General features: G+C 43.0%; 2 protein-coding genes across 3 annotated transcripts in view; both read left to right on the top strand.

Moving 5' to 3' along the window:
* LOC134032618 (uncharacterized) overlaps positions 1 to 19,884 on the top strand; it is a 30,404-nt gene that overhangs the window by 4,667 nt on the left and 5,853 nt on the right. The window contains exon 8 of one of the 2 annotated variants that reach the window (XR_009932038.1): positions 9,602 to 10,105. The exons of the other annotated variant lie outside the window; for it this stretch is intronic. The gene's annotated coding sequence lies outside the window, so the exon portion shown is untranslated. Of the gene's footprint in view, positions 1 to 9,601; positions 10,106 to 19,884 lie in introns of those variants that run through there. 2 annotated transcript variants of the gene reach the window in all.
* Positions 6,392 to 9,606, top strand: LOC134032613 (uncharacterized). The gene is made up of 9 exons (XM_062476626.1): positions 6,392 to 6,553; positions 6,679 to 6,827; positions 7,275 to 7,407; positions 7,589 to 7,861; positions 8,042 to 8,335; positions 8,506 to 8,660; positions 8,791 to 8,943; positions 9,102 to 9,119; positions 9,221 to 9,606. Exons 1-9 carry the CDS (start codon positions 6,502 to 6,504, stop codon positions 9,401 to 9,403), a joined length of 1,410 nt encoding a protein of 469 aa, XP_062332610.1. The 5' UTR covers positions 6,392 to 6,501; the 3' UTR covers positions 9,404 to 9,606.

Here is a 19,884-nt window from a genome sequence, read left to right as displayed (position 1 = left end):
CTCGGGTCGTTCTGACCCATCAGTCATTGTGACCCACCGTCGTATTGCGACAACTTTACCGCATACAAAAACAAAGTGAAGCATTTTCTTTTAACCGTCGGGCTGTCTCAGACCCCCCACATTGCGAAGGTTAAAAGAAAAGTATTTTTATTTGGTTTTGTATTGGGTAAAATTGGAAGGCAGCACGAGGGTTAACCCTCGTGCTGCCTTCGGGTCACATGACCCAAAGGTTCATAACGAACCATCGTTGTGTTTACCCAATTTTACCCAATACAAAAACAAATTAAAATAATTTTCTTTTAACCTTTGCAATGTGGGGGGTCTGAGACAGCCCAACGAAGAAAATGCTTCACTTTGTCTTTGTATGCGGTAAATCTGTCGCAATACGACGGTGGGTCACAATGACTGATGGGTCAGAATGACCCGAAGATAACACAAGGGTTAACCCTGAACCCTCACAGACTTACTTTATGTCACATGGTAAGTGATTCAGTGCAACAGGCTGCAAGGGCTCAAAATGCCATTACCAAACCCTCTGATCACAAGTTATAAATATTTTATTTTAGGTCTTTTATTTTTTCCATTGTATAGTATTGTTTAGAATAATTACTCATACAATATCAATAATGATTTCTTACTAAATAGGAAACTAGCTAACTGTACTGTCCAATCACAAGCTCAGCAGCAGGCTGACTGACTCACTCCAAATATAGACTGTGAATGAATCAAGCGCACGTTTTGCTAGCCAATCAGCTGAGATGATTTTGGTCCTTGGACCCTGCCCCCCACCGTTCATTTTGATGGAAACAATTGGGAACGACAATTGTGCAAAAAAACAAACATACAACTTCTCGTAGAGGATGAGTAAAGTAAATAACAAAAACGAGTAAAGGAGTGCTTACTGTTTCTCCATTTGCTACAATGGATATGGTATTTACCCAAAAGCCAAATAATATTTATATCAGATACAGAACTATGCAAGTTTTCCATAAAAATAAAAAAAAGAATTTGAAAAGATATTCCACGGTTGGAATCGCTAACATTAGACCAGAATATTTGAGACACGGCATTAAAAAAACATGTGTTCTAAGGTCTCCAGCTACATTACAAAAAATACAGGGGTCCATTTTAAATTTAAATCTACTTGTTCAGAAACACAGCAGTAGGATAAATCTTATGAATTACTTTAAAATGTGTTTCCTTAACCTTGGGAGAAACCGGCCACTTGATTTTGAAAATGCTTTTTCCACAGTAGATCAGATAAGGTTATAGACTGGGACTTGAGCATGTACACCTCTGTAGTAATCATGAAACACTCTAGATTTCAAAAAGCTCTTTGTCTTGCCCTTTTTACTGTGAGTACCCTGTCTGTTTCCTGTTTCAAAAATAAACCCTTGTTTGACATGGTATGACTGGCTACCTCTCCTGCGTTTGGGTCCTACCCCCCACTCCACGTAACAGAAGGACAAGACCAAGAATGGACCCAGAGAAGAGTTCCCCCAACCCTTTCATAGGCACCTGTTTTGCCTTCGGTGGACTCCGATGTGCTCAGCGGAAGGCCCACCCCAAGAACAGGCTCTAGACCCAGCCCGAACCCCGTGCCGCGCTCCCAGGTGCCCCGTGCCGCGCTCCCAGGTGCCCCGTGCCGCGCTCCCAGGTGCCCCGTGCCGCGCTCCCAGACGCCCCTGCACTCAAGACCCTGCCCGTACCGCCGCCCAGGATCCTGCCAGTGGAGTCCTGGCTGCCTCCTCCTGGGTCATCAGCGGCCTTTCCTCCATCTCCTGGGCCCTGTCCTGCCCCCGGGTCGTCCCCCGGACCTGCCCTGCCTCCGGGTCGCCCCCCTGGACCTGCCCCGACCCTGGTCTCTCTGCCGCGGGCGTCCCCCGGACCTGCTCCGACCCCCTACCCTGCCTTGTGTTCCGGGTGGGACGTCCAGTGACGTCCCTTGAGAGGGGGGTACTGTCACGGCCACAGCCATGCGATCCGTGCCCCCTTCTTTTCTTTTTTTTTTTTTGCCCTGCCTAGTGTTTACCTGTGTCTGTCATTGTCTTCACCTGTGTCTTGATTGGTTCTGTGTATTTAGGTTCCTGTTTTGTGTCCAGTCTTTGTCTTGCCCTTATTACTGTGAGTACCCTGTCTGTTTCCTGTTTCAAACATAAACTGACATTCTAACTGTCTTTGACATTCTAAGACTGGCTACCTCTCCTGCGTTTGGTTCCTACCCCCCACTCCACGTAACACAGTTAAACCGTCTGGACCCGGTGACTTCACGTTCAACATCCGCATAATAGCTTCATCCAATTCTTTAATTGAGTTTTTCCTTCATGACTTTCATGAAGTCATCATCCAGCACTTGATCACCCCTCATTTTACAAAACAAAAAACACTTAGCTGCAGAAAAATTGGATTCATACCAATTGCTATAAAAAGACTATTTTCCTCATTTGTCTTGACTATCAATGTTAACACCATTGATAAACAGTTTCTGAATTTTTTGTTTTGTTTTTGCTTTACCAGACTGAGGAAGTATAATACTTTTCTCACCTAACCAGCAAGCCCTTGATCGTATATAGGCCCCTTTTGCTTTATCCAAATATAAATCCTCTAATTCGGATAGGAGACTATTTAATTTGATAAGATATGCTGATATATATTGAATCCCGGGGCGAAGGTTACTACCCTGCTGTCACCAAAACCCAGGTAAACGGCACGACAATGGATGTGAACACACAAACGCACTACCTTTTATGCCAGCAGAGGGCGCCAAACAAATAAATGTCGGGAAATGCCTAGAACCGATACTGATTCCATTGATGGATCAGCTTTATTGCATAGTAGGTTTATTTCCCTAATTAATGGCTGTTTTTGTTTTCCAAATTTAGTGACAAGTTTACTTCAAACTGTTCAACATCCCTTTCATCACACTCCTCGCGGAGAACCGACAGGTGGTATGCCAACTAAATTCCCCTCCAAAATAGACAAAACTTTTAAAAAAATTAACTATGTGAGCTATGGAAAGTACGTACATTTAAATTAACATACTGAAGCGAATTATGCGTTGATACAAGTAAGGTTCACAATTCAAGGACGACCATTCTAATTTACTCCTGCAAAAAAAGGTGCCTCTCATTCCGCGATCTTGGATCCTCTCCCATTCCGGACACTACGGACAGTTGCCTACAGTGGAGCCAGCGAAAACAGCATTAACAACGTTTGTAAACTTTTAAAACAAAAAAACTGCCGTCCACAAAACAAACTAGTTTACATTGAAAAATGAATCCAACCATATCAGCCACGACATATTTTCCTTGTCTATTAGTTCCGATTTTGGAACAAATTCCACTAATATTAATAGGTAACATTACATAACTAATTTCAGCATAGGTCATGGTGACAACTTTTTGTTGGTGGTAGAGCTAGTAAAAGATGTTTGAAAGAGGGGTCACATCCTATTGACAGACATGGTGATATAGTTCAACCTTTATTTTGAAATCTGAAAATGGTCTTGACTGACTACTGTCAGAGAGAGAACCATAGATATATATCTATGGAGAGAACTGCCACTCTCGAAACTTCCGGGTTCTGAACTGGTTGCAGTTCCACTAGTTCCATATGAGGGCGCAAACCGTAGATATATATATATATGTCTATGGCTGTACCACTCAAAATCCACTTTTCTCAGGATATAATTCTTTGTCTAGTAAATTGAATGTTGAATTCGAACGGGGAGGCAAAAAAAATACACACTGCTGTGTTTGTATTTTTTAAAAGTCGCCTTTTGTTCTACAGAGCCATTTAAAATGTCAATGACATACTAGAGAGGGTACAATTTCTGGGGAAATTGTAGGGTGTGCTTGCTTGCGTCGGTTGCACAGGGGTCCGTTTTTGAATGACATTTTTACAACTGATATTTCTGTATATTTTATATAAAAATGCATACTTATTATTTATAAAGATGACAGATTTAAAAGCATTTTTTTTTTGCTGCTCATTTACAACTGAAAATACGAGTGAAGTGTAGAATGAAATAGATGTCTTCTCATTTCCCCTGCAAGAGGCAGCCTCATCGTTGAAACAAAACGAACTAGAGAGGGTACAATTTCTGGGGAAATTGTAGGGTGTGCTTGCTTGCGTCGGTTGCACAGGGGTCCGTTTTTGAATGACATTTTTACAACTGATATTTCTGTATATTTTATATAAAAATGCATACTTATTATTTATAAAGATGACATAGATTTAAAAGCATTTTTTTTTTTGCTGCTCATTTACAACTGAAAATACGAGTGAAGTGTAGAATGAAATAGATGTCTTCTCATTTCCCCTGCAAGAGGCAGCCTCATCGTTGAAACAAAACGAATAAATTGGGCAGACCGGTTTAAAAATTGACCTAATCTCTATGATTTAAACGTCATTTTAAGTTTTTCCCTTCTCATGATATTTTCAGGCATTTAGCCTACTCATTGCATTCATTCATTAATAAAGAACCCCCTTTGAAGATTATTCTACGACGTTACCCGGCAGTAGAAGATGGAATCGCGATTCAAACAGTACCATCTGCTAACTGAAAATATGCCCCCCAAAACGTAAATAAGCTTGACATTTATTTAGTGGAAAATCGCTCATTCATAAAAAGCTCACTGGTAGCGATCATTGTCAGTAACAACGCAAAATGCGATATAGCCCTGTGTGGAGAAGCTGCCCCGGTAAATTGTACTACTACGGTACAGTACTGGACTACTGCTGTGTTCGTCTTGGTAGCGATTGCGTTGGTTGAATTGGATTTAACGTTCCGTTGTACGGTTTAAGCTGAAATTAATTATTTTCATGAACAGATTGACAACGTTTAGGCTGTGGCAATGAAGTTCAGGTTAGTAGTTAGATAGAATTTAAGTAAGGGGAGTGCCGAACATGTTCTGTCGCCGTTTGACTTCCTAAACAGCTGTGTAGTGTAGATGTTTTTGTAGTGTGTCTCGCATAAGCTACAGCGTTGCAGTGAGCTACACTGGTTTGAAACCACGGTAATTTCACCAACAAATCGTTTACTAATGTCAGAATAAATCCTACAACGAAAATGTATATGTGAGGAATGTTTATTTTAACGATTGAAAACAGATAACGCTACATCATAGACCACTGTAGTATGTGTTGCCCGGGCAACACAGGCTAATGTCATGATGCTAATACTTCAGTGAAATAGTAGACTACTGTTTCCGAAAGTAGATGTACTTCCTTAATAATATCAGCTTATACTGTACATTACACATCACAATTGTGTGTCATATCACAAAGTAAAATGAGTAAATAGTTATCACCCTGGCCTCTTTGCTTGTGGCGTTTCTGCAGCTGCCTTGCAGTAAAGCTATAGTTAGCCTAGCTATCCCCCAAGTTAACAGATGCGAAACGAATGTTCTGCCAAAGGTAGTCACGCGTGTTTTCGTGACGTTAGTGACGTAGTGACGTTAGTAACTTCAGTGACTGTGGCTAGCAAATTAGCCACCGTTAGCTTCACTTTTCGCCACAAAAACTTAACTTAAGCCCAAACCATGCAACGGAACGTAAATTTCAATACAAGCAACTCAATCGCTACCAAGACGAAACTTTTGACACCTACGTTGTCTATGTAGGCCAAATATTGACTGAGTTTTAGGGGGGCAAAAAGAAATAAAAAAATATATAATAATAATATATATGTGAGAGAACAAAAGTTGTGCTCTCGCCGAAGGCTTGAGCACACCCAATAATAATATATATGTGAGAGAACAAAGGTTGTGCTCTCGCCGAAGGCTTGAGCACACCCAAATATACATTGTACGGCCAGACATACTGCTTTACGGCAAGCTCTGGTCACTTCCTTTTTTCTCTCGAGCCATCGACAACACAGCTGACAGGTTAGGCTCTTTCTGTCAATACACATGCTAGAAAGAGTTTTGGCTTGCTAATGTTGTTGCTAATGTTGCCAATGCTCTAACATTCTGAATCCACTTCGGATACCATCAAGCGGGATCTCGGGTCGTAGTCAGTCCTTCACTAACCAATCAGCATTCATTAGCAGAATGCTAGCGTGTTATGGGCAACAACGACTCACCCTGTAAGAAATCGAAAGGACATAAGTACTCGTTCATTCAATTATAGACATATAATCCATGTGAACATATAAAAACTACAATAAAATCTGAGATATCTCAACGACAATCAGGTGAAAGAGACCAATTTAGCCGTTTAGCTCCATAGACTCCCATTCATTCTGCACTCGACCGCGATCACTCCCAGTGAAACTCTTGTGGAACTGCAACAAAATTCGGTATAATGGGGCTTAATAGGGAGTTGCCAGGCTCTCCTTATACAGGCTCTGCTACTGTACTATCCTCAGTAACGCTAGTGCATGAGAAGTCGCTAAACTAGTTCGGCATGAGCTACCAGATTTCTAGCTAATAGACCCCACGTTGGATAAATATCGTCACAGACTAGTCTTGTTGTTTGTTAATGTAATTGTTTCGGATCATGTTTGTCTGGGTACGCTTTCTGCTTAGTGTCTTATTATGTTGCTGTGCTGGTGAGTTATGACAGTTGGCTACTAAACTGACAACGCTAGCTACAGGGTTTGTCAGATCCCCAATTTTTCTACAGGAAATGAAATTGTTGAGCCCCTTTTGCATTACAATTTCTTATCTATATCAGGTGCTGACTTGGAGACTGCCCGCGTCTGTTATGGCACGGACTATGTTTTTCCATCAAATTACGAATCCTATTTCATAATTACCAAGCTGTTCTTCAAGCCATCATACCCTCGGGGATCACCCAATACACTGGTGTTAGACAAATTGAAGGTGAGCAGTGTTGGATTAACTTCTTGATGGCAAACTGTGTGAAGACCTGGACAGCAAAACATTTGTGCCTTAACCTTTTCCTGTGAAAATCTCAGTTAGTGACTTGCATGACTTATGAACAGTGATCTTACACTACTCACTGCAGATCCATGGCTTACCTAGAAGCTATTTCAATGGAATTTATTATTTGTCCTCCCAGGCTTTCTCTGGTAGGAAACAATGGGAAGACAATTCTTTTGTCTGAGAAAACAACCAGTTCTATACCCACTGATCTCTATCTCATTTTGCAAAGTCTGGTGCAAGCAAGATTACCTGTTTACTGAAAAACCAACATTATGATTCCATGTATTTCCCTATATTTTCCATATTGTTGTCATGCTTCTGGGACATTGTATGAAGATGTGCTCTCAATGCAAAATTTTAAATAATTGTAATTATTCCCATTAGCTAAAAGACCCACGTTACAAAGTCACCGTCTTGACCTTGAGAATACCAGATGTAACAGAAGAGGACAATGGGATTTTCTCTGTTATGTATGACGATGGCATTACATTTGATCTCCTCAGACTGGAAGTTACTGGTGAGAGGACCTGCATTTATTACAGCCACATTGAAACTTCGTTTTGTTCATGGGAAGCCAATGAGGTTTTTCCCAACATTATGACCACATCTGCTGTCAGTTGCTGTAAATGTCTTCATTAATAGTTTGGATGCTTTTAAGAAGTCTCGCATTCACCCTTATTGCTTCCTCTGTTTTTCAGATTGTTCTTCCAAAGTAGAATTGACTTACGGTTCTAGGTTCTTGCAGACTGTTGTCAATCAAGCTTCTACCTTAGACTTCCTGCCTTTAGACTCTTCCTCTAAGTCTGTGGTACTCTGGAATCAAACAAACAACCAGGCTGGCACAGAGGGCATTGGGGTGATGATAGGCCACTCATGGGTGGTAACGCGTGTCACCCAAAAGCATCAGGGCCACTATACCTTCAGAAACAGCGATGGGCGGATTCTGTCCAGAAGAAAGCTGGAAGTGAAAGGTGAGGGTCTCAGATTGTAGGCTTTGCCCTATTGCTCTCACTTCCCAAAACGTATGTGACCGTATGCACTGTTACTGTCTGGTAAATGTTGGTCATCATACGGTATACCGTGTGTTGTTTTTCTTATCCTATCGTCTCTTACTCAACATTTTCTCATGCTGAGTTTCTCTTCTCTCTCAGAACATGTTGAGTGGCACACTGTGGACAGTGATGAGAATATCGTCATCAATTTCGCCCTGGACTCTGACGAGTACAACCTCAACTTTTTTCCGGAAGGGGAAACAGAGGCCATACTTTTGATTAAAAAGGGAAGAGTGGTGTATGGCAAACCCATCAATTACAAGGTTCAGATACTGGGTCGAAGATCAAATTTTGCTTTTAAAATTGACGATTTAGAGAACCAGGATTCTGGCAAGTTTGAGCTCAGAGACCAGGACAACAACTTGGCTTTAGTAGTTTGGCTGAAGGTAAAACGTAAGTGGCAATACAGATTAATCTGTGTGTAAAAGATACCAGCAGTTTTTGTCCTGTCATTTGCATCCACACACAAAACCATGTTTTTGAGATTAGGTCATGGATGTTTTGATATTTTAAAAAGCTACAATATTGTACCCTAAGTAATTTTTTCATTCCCTGTCTTTCAGCTCTTATTCCTGTGGTGACTTACATTTATGTGGGAGTTTCAGTCGTTATCCTGGTGGGTATCTGTTGTTGTGTGAGGAAGTGCTGCTGTAAGAGGAACGCCTCCAAACGAAACGCCTCTGCTTCCGCGTCGGGGCAGGTCGTGGTCCACCAAGACGTAAGTTAAGTGTTCTAGTCAATGAGGGAAGTGGCAAGGGAAGAAGGCAAAGCACCAGTCATTTGGTTCCTAGCTAGTTTGCTAAACATGTTGGTTTTCTCTCTTGTTCATGTTGGTGTACATTTCACAGGAAACCTGTCGCATGACCAGTCAACCCTCAGGCCCAAGTCACCCCAGACCCCCAAATTTTCAGAGTTATGCTAGTGAACCGGTCGTCACAATATCCCCCGCAGCACCCTCCGGCCCAACGTACCAGCCCACTCCTCCTCCCCCCAATCCATCGGTAGGTGGTCACTGATAATATCCTTTTCCCTTCTGCACATCGATCCTTATTCACTCCACGAACATTCATGTTTGTTTATTTACCTAAACCTGATGGATAATTTCCTCTCTCTCTTTGGCATGTGTCAAAACCAATCCAATGACACGCCGACCCTTAAGGATGACCCCCACACTCAGGTATCTAAAGTCACCCCATGCACTTGTATGTGTGTTATGCAAGCCATCCACACAGTTTGACCCCTTGTTTCATGTTCCCTCTCTTATCTTTCTCTGTTCAGGTGTCCACCTCCACAGGACTGGATCCTCCTTCGTTCTCTCTGGGTTTCGACTGCTTCTCTTCGGATTTTGAGACTCAGTTCAAGCTTCCTCAGACATTAAACCACCACACTGACCCCTTGTCCAGCTCAGACCCTTCCTCCTCTGCAGATGTCTACAACTCTGACAAACTGAATTTCCTGTAAAAGAAAATACTGGATTTGGTGTGACCATACCACATTTAGTTATTTTCTTGTCTGGTCACACGTCTGTTATGTGGCCTAATTCTATGGATAAGTATTCATTATTTTATCATTCATTTATTGTTTAAGCATATGTGGGCACCTTCAAGGATTCTACTTTGTTGAGTTGAGGATATGTGCAAGCTAAATCACCATCTCCAGTTTTGATACATTTATATTTTCCACTTTTATATTTTTATTCTCTGAGAATTTGTGCCTTTTTATCTATTTTTTGTGCTCGAGTGGATTATCCAATATTTTGTACTGTGAGTATTCACACCAGTGAGTGGTCACTTCTGTGAACCTAACTGCATATATACATATCTACCTGCTTGCCTTATAGCCCTGGTGCTGCCGGTCATGGTTGTCTTGCCAGGCCTTTCTGACCTCATATATTATTGGACAACTCAGTGTCCCATATAGAAACTATTCTAACTTTGTGTGTTGTTTTTGACTTTAATATATTATTATAAAGATGACTTAGCTTCTTTGTCTACCTCTGAAAAACAATAAAACTAAGCGCTAATACCTATCACTGTTGTTTTTCAGTAAAAAAAGTAGAAAATATATAGTGCATGATTATGAAAGTAGCCTACTGATATCAAATATATTGTCTCATAATAGGTTTTATCTGTTACCGTTGTTTTGTGCGATTAAATAGTGCTACTTCTACAGTATTTGGTCTTCACTAGTATCCCTAGTATCCACACTAGTTCACGTTCGCTTACATTTCTGAATGTAGGCCGTTTGTGTTCGAGCGCTGAGATTAGCATCAGATTATAGTGAATTCAAGTTTTTAGCTGTCCCTTTTTTCTTATTTGTTTCCTACTTGGTCGTTTGTAAATCAGTGAGGATTAGGAGCATTTTTTTTGTTTAATACTGGCCTTCAGGGATCTCAAGTTTGTGCTGGTGTTTCCGATGTTTGTGCTTGTGTTTCTGGCTGATAGGTGGCATTACACTCTGTATAACTCGAGACAGCTCTCAACTCGGAAGAAAACTTACCTCCGTAGGCCTGCGGACAAGTTAACCCTTAAGTCACAGCGAATGCGTGAGACTTGAGAGCCCTGTATTGATGTTAAACATTTCTCAGGAATGGTCTAGTTCAGTGATTCCCAACTTTAGGCCCAATCCCTTAACCCTAAACCCTGAACCCTCACAGACTTACTTGATGTCACATGGTAAATGATTCAGTGCAAGGGCTCAAAATACTATTACCAATCCCTCTGATCACAACACAGTTATAAATATATATATATATATATATATATATATATATTTCCATTGTATAGTATTGTTTAGAAAAGTTGTTCAACAATAATAATGACTTCTTACTAGAGAGGAAACTACCTAACTGCACTGTCCAATCACGAGCTTAGCAGCAGGCTGACTCACTCACTCACAAACTCACTCCAACCATAGAGTCTGTATATAAGGGCTCAAATAAAGCAAGCGCACGGTTTGCTAGCCTATCAGCTGAGATGATTTTGGTCCTTGGACCCTGCCCCCCACCGTTCATTTCTATGGAAACAATTGGAAACTACAATTGTGCAAAAAACAAACATACAACTTCTCGTAGAGGATGAGTGAAGTAGAAAAGTAAATAACAAAGGGTGTACTAGAGGGAAATAAAAGGAAATAAATTCAAAACAGGCATACAAAGTTTTACATCCAAAGACATCACAATCCTAGTAAAATATCACTATTCAAAATAATAACAATTTTGAAAGGTCGCTGCTTGTCTAGCAATCCTGCTAGACAAGCATAAGACTATAATTATAAAACAATTTGAAATCCTTTAAAAACCAAGTAAAGGTGTGCTTACTGTTTTTCCATTTACTACAATGGATATGGTATTTACCCAAAAGCCTAATAATATTTATATCAGATACAGAACTATGCAAGTTTTCCATTAAAAAAAAAGAATTTGAAAAGTATCCAAGGTTGGAATATCGTAGATCTTTAAAAACATTTCAAATTTAAATCTCTTGTTCAGAAACATAGCTGTAGGATACATCTTATGAATTACTTTAAAATTTGTTTCCTTAACCTTGAGAAAACCGGCCACCTGATACATTTTGAAAATGCTTTTTCCACAGTAGATAAGGTTATAGACTCTGGGACTTGTGCATGTACACCTCTGTAGTAGTCATGAAACACTAGATTTCAAAACAGTACAAATAAACGTATTATTACATTTCCTTTCATACAAGTCACAACAATCAATAACAAGTTTTGGTAATACAGCCTTAACATTTGTATACATTAAGGTTACTCTCATTAGCTGGATCAATGATATAGGGATCACTTTACAAATCTTAGTAAACCTTCGATGACAGGAATTTAAAGCAATTTTTTTAACTAAGTCTGAATAACACAATAAGTTACCATACCTATATAATAAATCAGTGACAAACACAATACCTTTCTCAAACCATTTGTACTCGAATACTGATTTTCTATTAATTGTGACCAATTGTGACCTATTGTTCCACATGTTGAGCCATGAGGAGAAGAATTATGAGTAAAAATCTTTTTCCCAAACTGGAGAGCCTGTTTATGGAAATTAGATAGCTTGATGGGGAGTTTGTTTATCTCGAAAACGCATTTTAAAAGAAGGTCTAGACCTCCAAGATGGTTGAACAAAGACCTTGGAATATGGAACCACATGGAATCTGACTGTAACAAACTGGATTTTAACCAGTTTATCTTAAAAGTACCGACTAGTGATTCAAAAAAATGGCTTTAGCACCACCATTACCATACTCTTTTACAAGCTGTGACCTTTTAATATACTAGTGGGTTTTATTCCTCCATAAAAAATGAAAATAACTGAGTAAACAAACAGGGAGTGACAAATAATAGGTCACAAGGGTCCAGCAGAAGTTAATATTTATTGGGTTTGGTGATTAACCCTTGTGCTGCCTTCGGGTCACATGACCCAAAGGTTCATAACGAACCACCGTTGTGTTTACCCAATTTTACCCAATACAAAAACAAATAACAATTATTTTCTTTTAACCATTGCAATGTAGGGGGTCTGAGACAGCCCGACAGTTAAAAGAAAATGCTTCACTTTGTTTTTGTAGGAGGTAAATTTGTCGCAATACGACGGTGGGTCACAATGACTGATGGGTCAGAATGACCCGAAGATAACACAAGGGTTAAGGTGATAAATCCCCACTTCATTGTAGGAGATGGATGTCCCAATGAAATTCATTCCAGTAAGGCACTGTAAAGCAGCAGTCTGATGTCAACCCCAAAAAAGGTATAGAATTTGACAGTGTCACGGCCACAGCCGTGCCCCCTTGTATTCAGTGGTGTCAAGTAACGAAGTACAAATACTTGTTTGTTTTCATTCCGGCTTGTCATCGTTCAAAAAAAGAGAAAAAAGGAAATAGCAGATGTATGTAGTAGTGATGGGCATTCCGGCTCTTTTTCGTGAGCCGGCTCGTTTGACTCAGCTCACTGAAAAGAGCCGGCTCTTTTGGCTCCCAAACGGCTCTTTACAAAATAAATGTTTTAAATATGACTTTGACTATGATAGCTGTGAAAATTATTCGAATTAAATTAGCCTATTAAATGAAATCATACCTTAACCATAATGTCTTTAAAAATGGATTTGTTATGGCTCTCCTCCGAGTTTCGACTACTCGTCTGACTGTGTGTGTTTGAGTTGGCTCGGCCCTCCCTCATGCAGTAGAATTGGTTGACACCACGTGTATGATTGACAGGAACAGAATGTGAGGCTGATCAGATAATCGAATGTGTGTGCACCTTTAGGCCTATATAATTATTTTGTTGTTGTTCTTTTACTGGGGGGGCCAAGGGGGGGGCAGTGTTTAATCAGAGGGGCACATAAAAAAACGGAAATGTCACACTAGTGACACGGTTAAAAAGCAGGTGTTATCCTTGGGCTACAGTCACACAGCCGAGAGACAGATGCAGAAAATAGGTTTTTAATAATATAAGCAAGGATAAAATGTCCAACACTAAAAGCACAATGTCTCTGTCCTTTAAAACCAGAAAATGTCTCATAGCCTACGGCTACTTTGGCGTATGTCCACTCCGGTCTAGGAACGCTGTCGGCTCCGCGCAGTACCGCTCCTTTCTTCCCTTAGACCACCGCTTGCAGTGCGTAGGCCTGCCTGGACAACGATAATAATTGGCTACTCTTGATTCGCACAGTGACAAGTAATTGTGTAGGAGAGATTCAGGTACTTCCCTTTACGTTCAGCGGACGAGCCGTGGTTGTGCCTCCGGAGTCTGAATGGGAGCAGCGGAATTCTGTGCTTCTGTCGCTTCTCTGTGCTCTTGCGTGTGTCCCCGTAGAATCCTCCTTCTGTTCAGTCCCCGCTCCTTTTTGTAGGAGTTCCTCTCATTGGCCAACCAATCAGTTGAGTCGTTTAGGGGTGATGGGCTGCGCCTCTGTCAGCTGGGGAGTTCCCTCCCCCCGTCCTTGTTGTCGAACAGCACACACAACACCATGCACACAATCACAGCAAACAATATAAAAATACCAAAGCAACCAATATGAAAACACCACAGCAAACGATGGTCAAAACCCAACTAAAACAACAAGGCTGGCCAACTGGCATCTGTGACAGAAACAAATGATATTTAAACATCAAATACTTTAATTTTGCTTTACATTAAAATCATACAAACGGCTCTAGCTCTCCCTCTTCCAGCTCCTCAGCTCTCCCAATACCTTGATATGTTTCTCTAACTTTTTTATTTACTGGGGCAAAAAAGGCTGCAATGTCCCTTCCTCGTTTCATGATGACTACTAGAAGAAGAAAAACGTGTAAACGTTTTTTTTTTTTTTTCTTCAGGCAGCTCAGGGGGGGCCAGGGACATTTTTACAGGGGCACTGGCCCCTGTAGGCCCCCGTGTAGAACCGCCCCTGATAGGCTATATATTTTTAATAGAGTCGGCTCGTCAGATATGCGAGCCAGCTCCCGACTTTCACCAACAAGAAGTTCACTATTAGTCGGCTCATTTGCGAACAACCTAGTATGTAGCCTACATAGATGTCCGTGGCAGAGACTCAAGAGAACTTGAGCGAAATGTCCCAAGCACCAGCGAGGAGGTTGGTAGTCAGGAAGACCAGCCAACCAGGGGTGATTCTAGGAGCAGACCATTAGGGGGGCTCAGCCCCCAATGAGAATGTGACATCTGCGTATGAAATTAACTACCTATGTCTTCTCCTCTTCTTAAAGGTGCATGGCGACACTGGATATTAAACCTGTTTAAAGCCCTTTGAACCTGTAATTGTTTGTCATCAGTCACTAACAGACAGGTTTGCAAACTCTTATGTTAGAGCATTAAAACTTATTTAAGATTATAATAATTCATAATAATTCAATTTTTATTATTTTTTATTATTATTTTTATCTTTGCTTAAGCACCCTAAAAAGAGTCTAAAATCGCCTCTGCAGCCAACCCTTTTACATCCCTGGCCGTACCAGGATTTTTTTTCCGAAATGGTTGGATGCAAAAACAACTCCTTTCGAATGCGCTGCAAGCTCTGCGCACCCAAGTACCACGAGCTAATGGCTTTCAAAAACTTGCCGTCTAATTTGAATAAAAGCTATTGATAACATGCCTCTGAAGTTTGACTTTTTGCACCATTACAATACTTATAGGCAACTAGTCATCATATCTTCCGCTCCATGAAACACATGTTAATGCTAAGTAGCCTTCTTGCTTAAAACACACTGCTTTTTGCACTGCATTACAAAATAGTATCTTGTACATTTGTATTTTTTGTAATATTTTTATTTTTATATTGTAATTTACGGCAACTTATATTTTATTGTATATTTAATTCTATTCTAATCCCACTTAGTACTGCTAGTTTATGTACCCTTAGTATAGATAGTCCACATATTTAAATTTTAGGTATATGTTTATTGTATGCACCTTCCTGCCAAAGCAAATTCCTTGTCTGTGCAAACTTTCATGGCGAATAAATCCCATTCTGATTCTGATGTGTCATGGTTCTTTAATGTATTTGCATTGTACTAAAATGCATTCATTTTCAATGGGCATAAACAGGTGCAGCCCAAATTCTTCAACATTAACATTTCAATATAACATTATAGTCATTATAGCCTTTAGAAAAAATGTTTTTTGGGGAGGTGGGGTCGTGCATTATAGGCCCCTGTGGCGCGGCCTAAGCTTTTGTCCTTAATGGCATTTTTTTCCCCTTACATTACTACTTTTACTTTTATACTTTAAGTAGTTTTGAAACCACTACTTTTATACTTTTACTTGAGTAAAAAGCTAAGAGTTGATACTTCAACTTCTACAGAAGTATTTTTAAACCCTAGTATCTACACTTCTACTTGGTGTCCTGTTTCAAAAATAAAACCTTGTTTGACATGCTATGACAGGCTACATCTCCTGCGTTTGGGTCTTACCCCCCACTCCACGTAACACAGTTAAACCGTCTGGGGAGTCAGGTGGCTGAGCGGTTAGGGAATCGGGCTAGTAATCTGAAGGTCGCCAGTTCGATTCCTGGCTGTGCCAAATGACGTTGTGTCCTTGGGCAAGGCACTTCACCCTACTTGCCTTGGAGGGAATGTCCCTGTACTTACTGTAAGTCGCTCTGGAAAAGAGCGTCTGTTAAATGACTAAATGTAAATGTCTGGACCTGGTGACTTCACCTTCAACATCCGCATAATTGCATCATTCAATTTAGTTTTTCTTTCATGACTCATGAAGTCATCATCCAGCACGTGGATGATAATCCCTCATTTTACAAAACAATAAAGAACAATTACCTTCAGAAAAAATGGATTCATACCATTTGTTTGTTTTGTTTTTTTAATCCGTCCACAGAACAAACTACTTTCAATTTAAAAAAATGTATCCGACCATCCCCTCCCTGAGTCACCACCTTACCGCGGTGGAGGGGTTTGCGTGTCCTAATGATCCTGGAAGCTATGTTGTCGGGGGCTTTATGCCCCTGGTAGGGTCACCCAAGGCAAACAGGTTCCAGGCGAAGGATCAGACAAAGCGTGGCTCAAAAAAAACTACCATGAAGAAAACTAACAATGGTTCTCAGTTGCCCCTGCCCGGAAGCGGGTCACCGGGGCCCCCCCCTGGAGCCAAGCCCGGGGGTGGGGCTCGATGGCGAGCGCCTGGTGGCCGGGCCTTTTCCCATGGGGCCTGGTCGGGCACAGCCCGAAGAGACAACGTGGGACCCCCTTCCAGTGGGCTCACCATCCGCAGGAGGGGTCATGGGAGTCGGGTGCAGTGCGAGACGGGCGGCGGCCGAAGGCGGGGGCCTTGGCGGTCCGATCCTCGGCTGCAGAAGCTAGCTCTAGGGACGTGGAACGTCACCTCGCTGGCGGGAAAGGAGCCGGAGCTGGTGCGCGAGGTAAAGAAGTTCCGGCTAGATATAGTCGGCCTCGCCTCGACGCTACGATGGTGGGGGAAGACGCCGGTCAGGCCTGGCAGGCCCAAACGTAATGTGAGGGTCTGCTGGGAACGGCTGGCAGAATCCCCTGTCAGAAGGAGCTTCAACTCCCACCTCCGGGAGAGCTTCGATCATGTCTCGGGGGAGGCCGGGGACATTGAGTCCGAATGGGCCATGTTCCGGGCCTCCATTGTTGAGGCGGCTGACCGGAGCTGCGGACGCAAGGCGGTCGGTGCATGTCGCGGCGGCAACCCTCGGACCCGGTGGTGGACGCCGGAGGTGAGGGAAGCCGTCAAGCTGAAGAAGGAGGCCTATCGGACTTTGTTGGCTGGTAGGACTCCAGAGGCAGCTGATGTGTACCGGCAGGCCAAGCGGAATGCGGCTTTAGCGGTCGCAAAAACCCGGGCGTGGGAGGAGTTCGGCGAGGCCATGGAGAATGACTTCCGAACGGCTTCGAAAAGGTTCTGGACCACCATCCGGCGACTCAGGAGGGGGAAGCAGTGCACTGTCAACGCTGTATATGGTGGGGATGGTGCGCTGCTGACCTCGATGGGGGACGTCCTGGATCGGTGGAAGGAATACTTTGAAGACCTCCTTAATCCCACCAACACGCGTTCCGACGTGGAGGCAGAGTCTGGGGACATTGGGGGGGGCCCTTCTATCTCTGGGGCTGAGGTTGCCGAGGTGGTTGAAAAGCTCCGCGGTGGCAAGGCCCCTAGGGTGGATGAGGTCCGCCCGGAGTTCCTTAAGGCTCTGGATGTTGGTTGACACGACTGCAACATTGCGTGGACATCGGGGACAGTGCCTCTGGACTGGCAGACCGGGGTGGTGGTTCCCCTCTTTAAAAAGGGGGACCGGAGGGTGTGCTCCAACTTTAGGGGGATCACACTCCTCAGCCTCCCTGGGAAAGTCTATTCAGGGGTGCTGGAGAGGAGGGTCCGTCGGATTGTCGAACCTCGGATTCAGGAGGAGCAATGTGGTTTTCGTCCTGGCCGTGGAACTGTGGACCAGCTCTATACCCTCGGCAGGGTTCTGGAGGGTGCATGGGAGTTCGCCCAACCAGTCTACACATGTTTTGTGGATTTGGAAAAGGTGTTCGACCGTGTCCCTCGGGGGCTCATGTGGGGGGTGCTCCGGGAGTACGGGGTACCGGACTCCCTGATCGGGGCTGTTCGGTCCCTGTACGACCGGTGCCAGAGTTTGGTCCGCATTGCCGGTAGTAAGTCGAACTTGTTCCCGGTGAGGGTTGGACTCCGCCAGGGCTGCCCTTTGTCACCGATTCTGTTCATAACTTATATGGACAGAATTTCTAGGCGCAGCCAGGGCGTTAAGGGGGTCCGGTTTGGTGACCTCAGGATCGGGTTGCTGCTTTTTGCAGATGATGTGGTCCTGTTGACTTCATCGGGCTGTGACCTCCAGCTCTCACTGGAGCGGTTTGCAACCGAATGCGAAGCGGCTGGGATGGGAATCAGCACCTCCAAATCTGAGGCCATGGTTATCGACCGGAAAAAGGTGGAGTGCAATCTCCGGGTCGGGGAGGAGATCTTGTCCCAAGTGGAGGAGTTCAAGTATCTCGGGGTCTTGTTCACGAGTGAGGGAAGGATGGAGCGCGAGATCGACAGGCGGATCGGTGCGGCGTCTGCAGTGATGCGAGCTCTGCATCGGTCCGTCGTGGTGAAGAAGGAGCTGAGTCGAAAGGCGAAGCTCTCTATTTACCAGTCGATCTACGTTCCTACCCTCACCTATGTTCACGAACTGTGGGTAGTGACCGAAAGAACGAGATCGCGAATACAAGCGGCCTAAATGAGTTTTCTCCGCAGAGTGTCCGGGCTCTCCCTTAGAGATAGGGTGAGAAGCTCGGTCATCCGGGAGGGGCTCAGAGTAGAACCGCTGCTCCTCCGCGTCGAGAGGGGCCAGTTGAGGTGGCTCGGGCATCTGATAAGGATGCCTCCTGGACGCCTCCCTGGTGAGGTGTTCTGGGCACGTCCCACTGGGAAGAGGCCCCGGGGAAGACCCAGAACACGCTGGAGGGACTATGTCTCTCGGCGAGCCTGGGAACGCCTCGGGGTCCCCCAGGAAGAGCTGGTGGAAGTGGCCGGGGAGAGGAAAGTCTGGGCCTCCCTGCTTAGGTTGCTGCCCCCGCGTCCCGACCCCCGGAAAAGCGGAAGATGATGGATGGATGGATGGTATCCGACCATATCACACACGACATATTTTCCTTGTCTATTAGTTCCGATTTTGGAAGAAATTCCACTAATATTAATAGGTAACATAACTAATTTCAGCATAGGTCATGGTGACAACATTTATGTTGGGAGTATTAAAACATGTTTGAAAGAGGGGTCACATCCTATTGAGAGACATGGTGATGTAGTTCAACCTTTTAGTGATGGGAAGTTCGGATCATTTTACTGATTCGGTTCTTTGAATCCCGTTCAGTAAAATGAACGAGTTTTTTGAGTCATTCGTTCATTTCAACGGGGGGGGGGGGGGGGGGGCTATCCGTCCACTGCAAACACGTATCATATTCTCATGTAGGTTAGTGCATGACATGTGCACCAGCAGATACTATTTTAAAAGAAATTCTTGCATTAAAATAATGTATCATGACAGTTTGTATGATTTGGTCATTTATTTATTTATTTTCATTTCAATAAAGAAATCATCATTGATGGCATTCGAGCATATGCTTTGCGGATGTTTAAATTTGCGTTCTGATTTGTTTACTACGTCCCCACTGTCAGACATAGGCTAATTGTTATATTTCCCACATATGCAGGGTTTTGATACAGAAATGCATTTTTCATTCGCAATGGCAAGATTAGCCTAGCCTATAACAAAACATGTTAAATTATTTCGATTTGGCATTAGAACTAATCAGACTTCATCTGTAAGCAACCCCACTTTAGCTCACGTTAGCAAACACTGGCTAGTCTGAGAACAGTCTGTTAACATGAATATTAGCAAGTCTCCAAGTTTGGTAGCAAATCTATGCATGATTCCATTGTAAACCAGAGTTATT

This window comes from Osmerus eperlanus, chromosome 13 (assembly GCF_963692335.1).
Source record: "Osmerus eperlanus chromosome 13, fOsmEpe2.1, whole genome shotgun sequence".
Taxonomy (NCBI): Eukaryota; Metazoa; Chordata; class Actinopteri; order Osmeriformes; family Osmeridae; genus Osmerus; species Osmerus eperlanus.
This window is presented reverse-complemented; position numbering and strand designations above follow the sequence as displayed.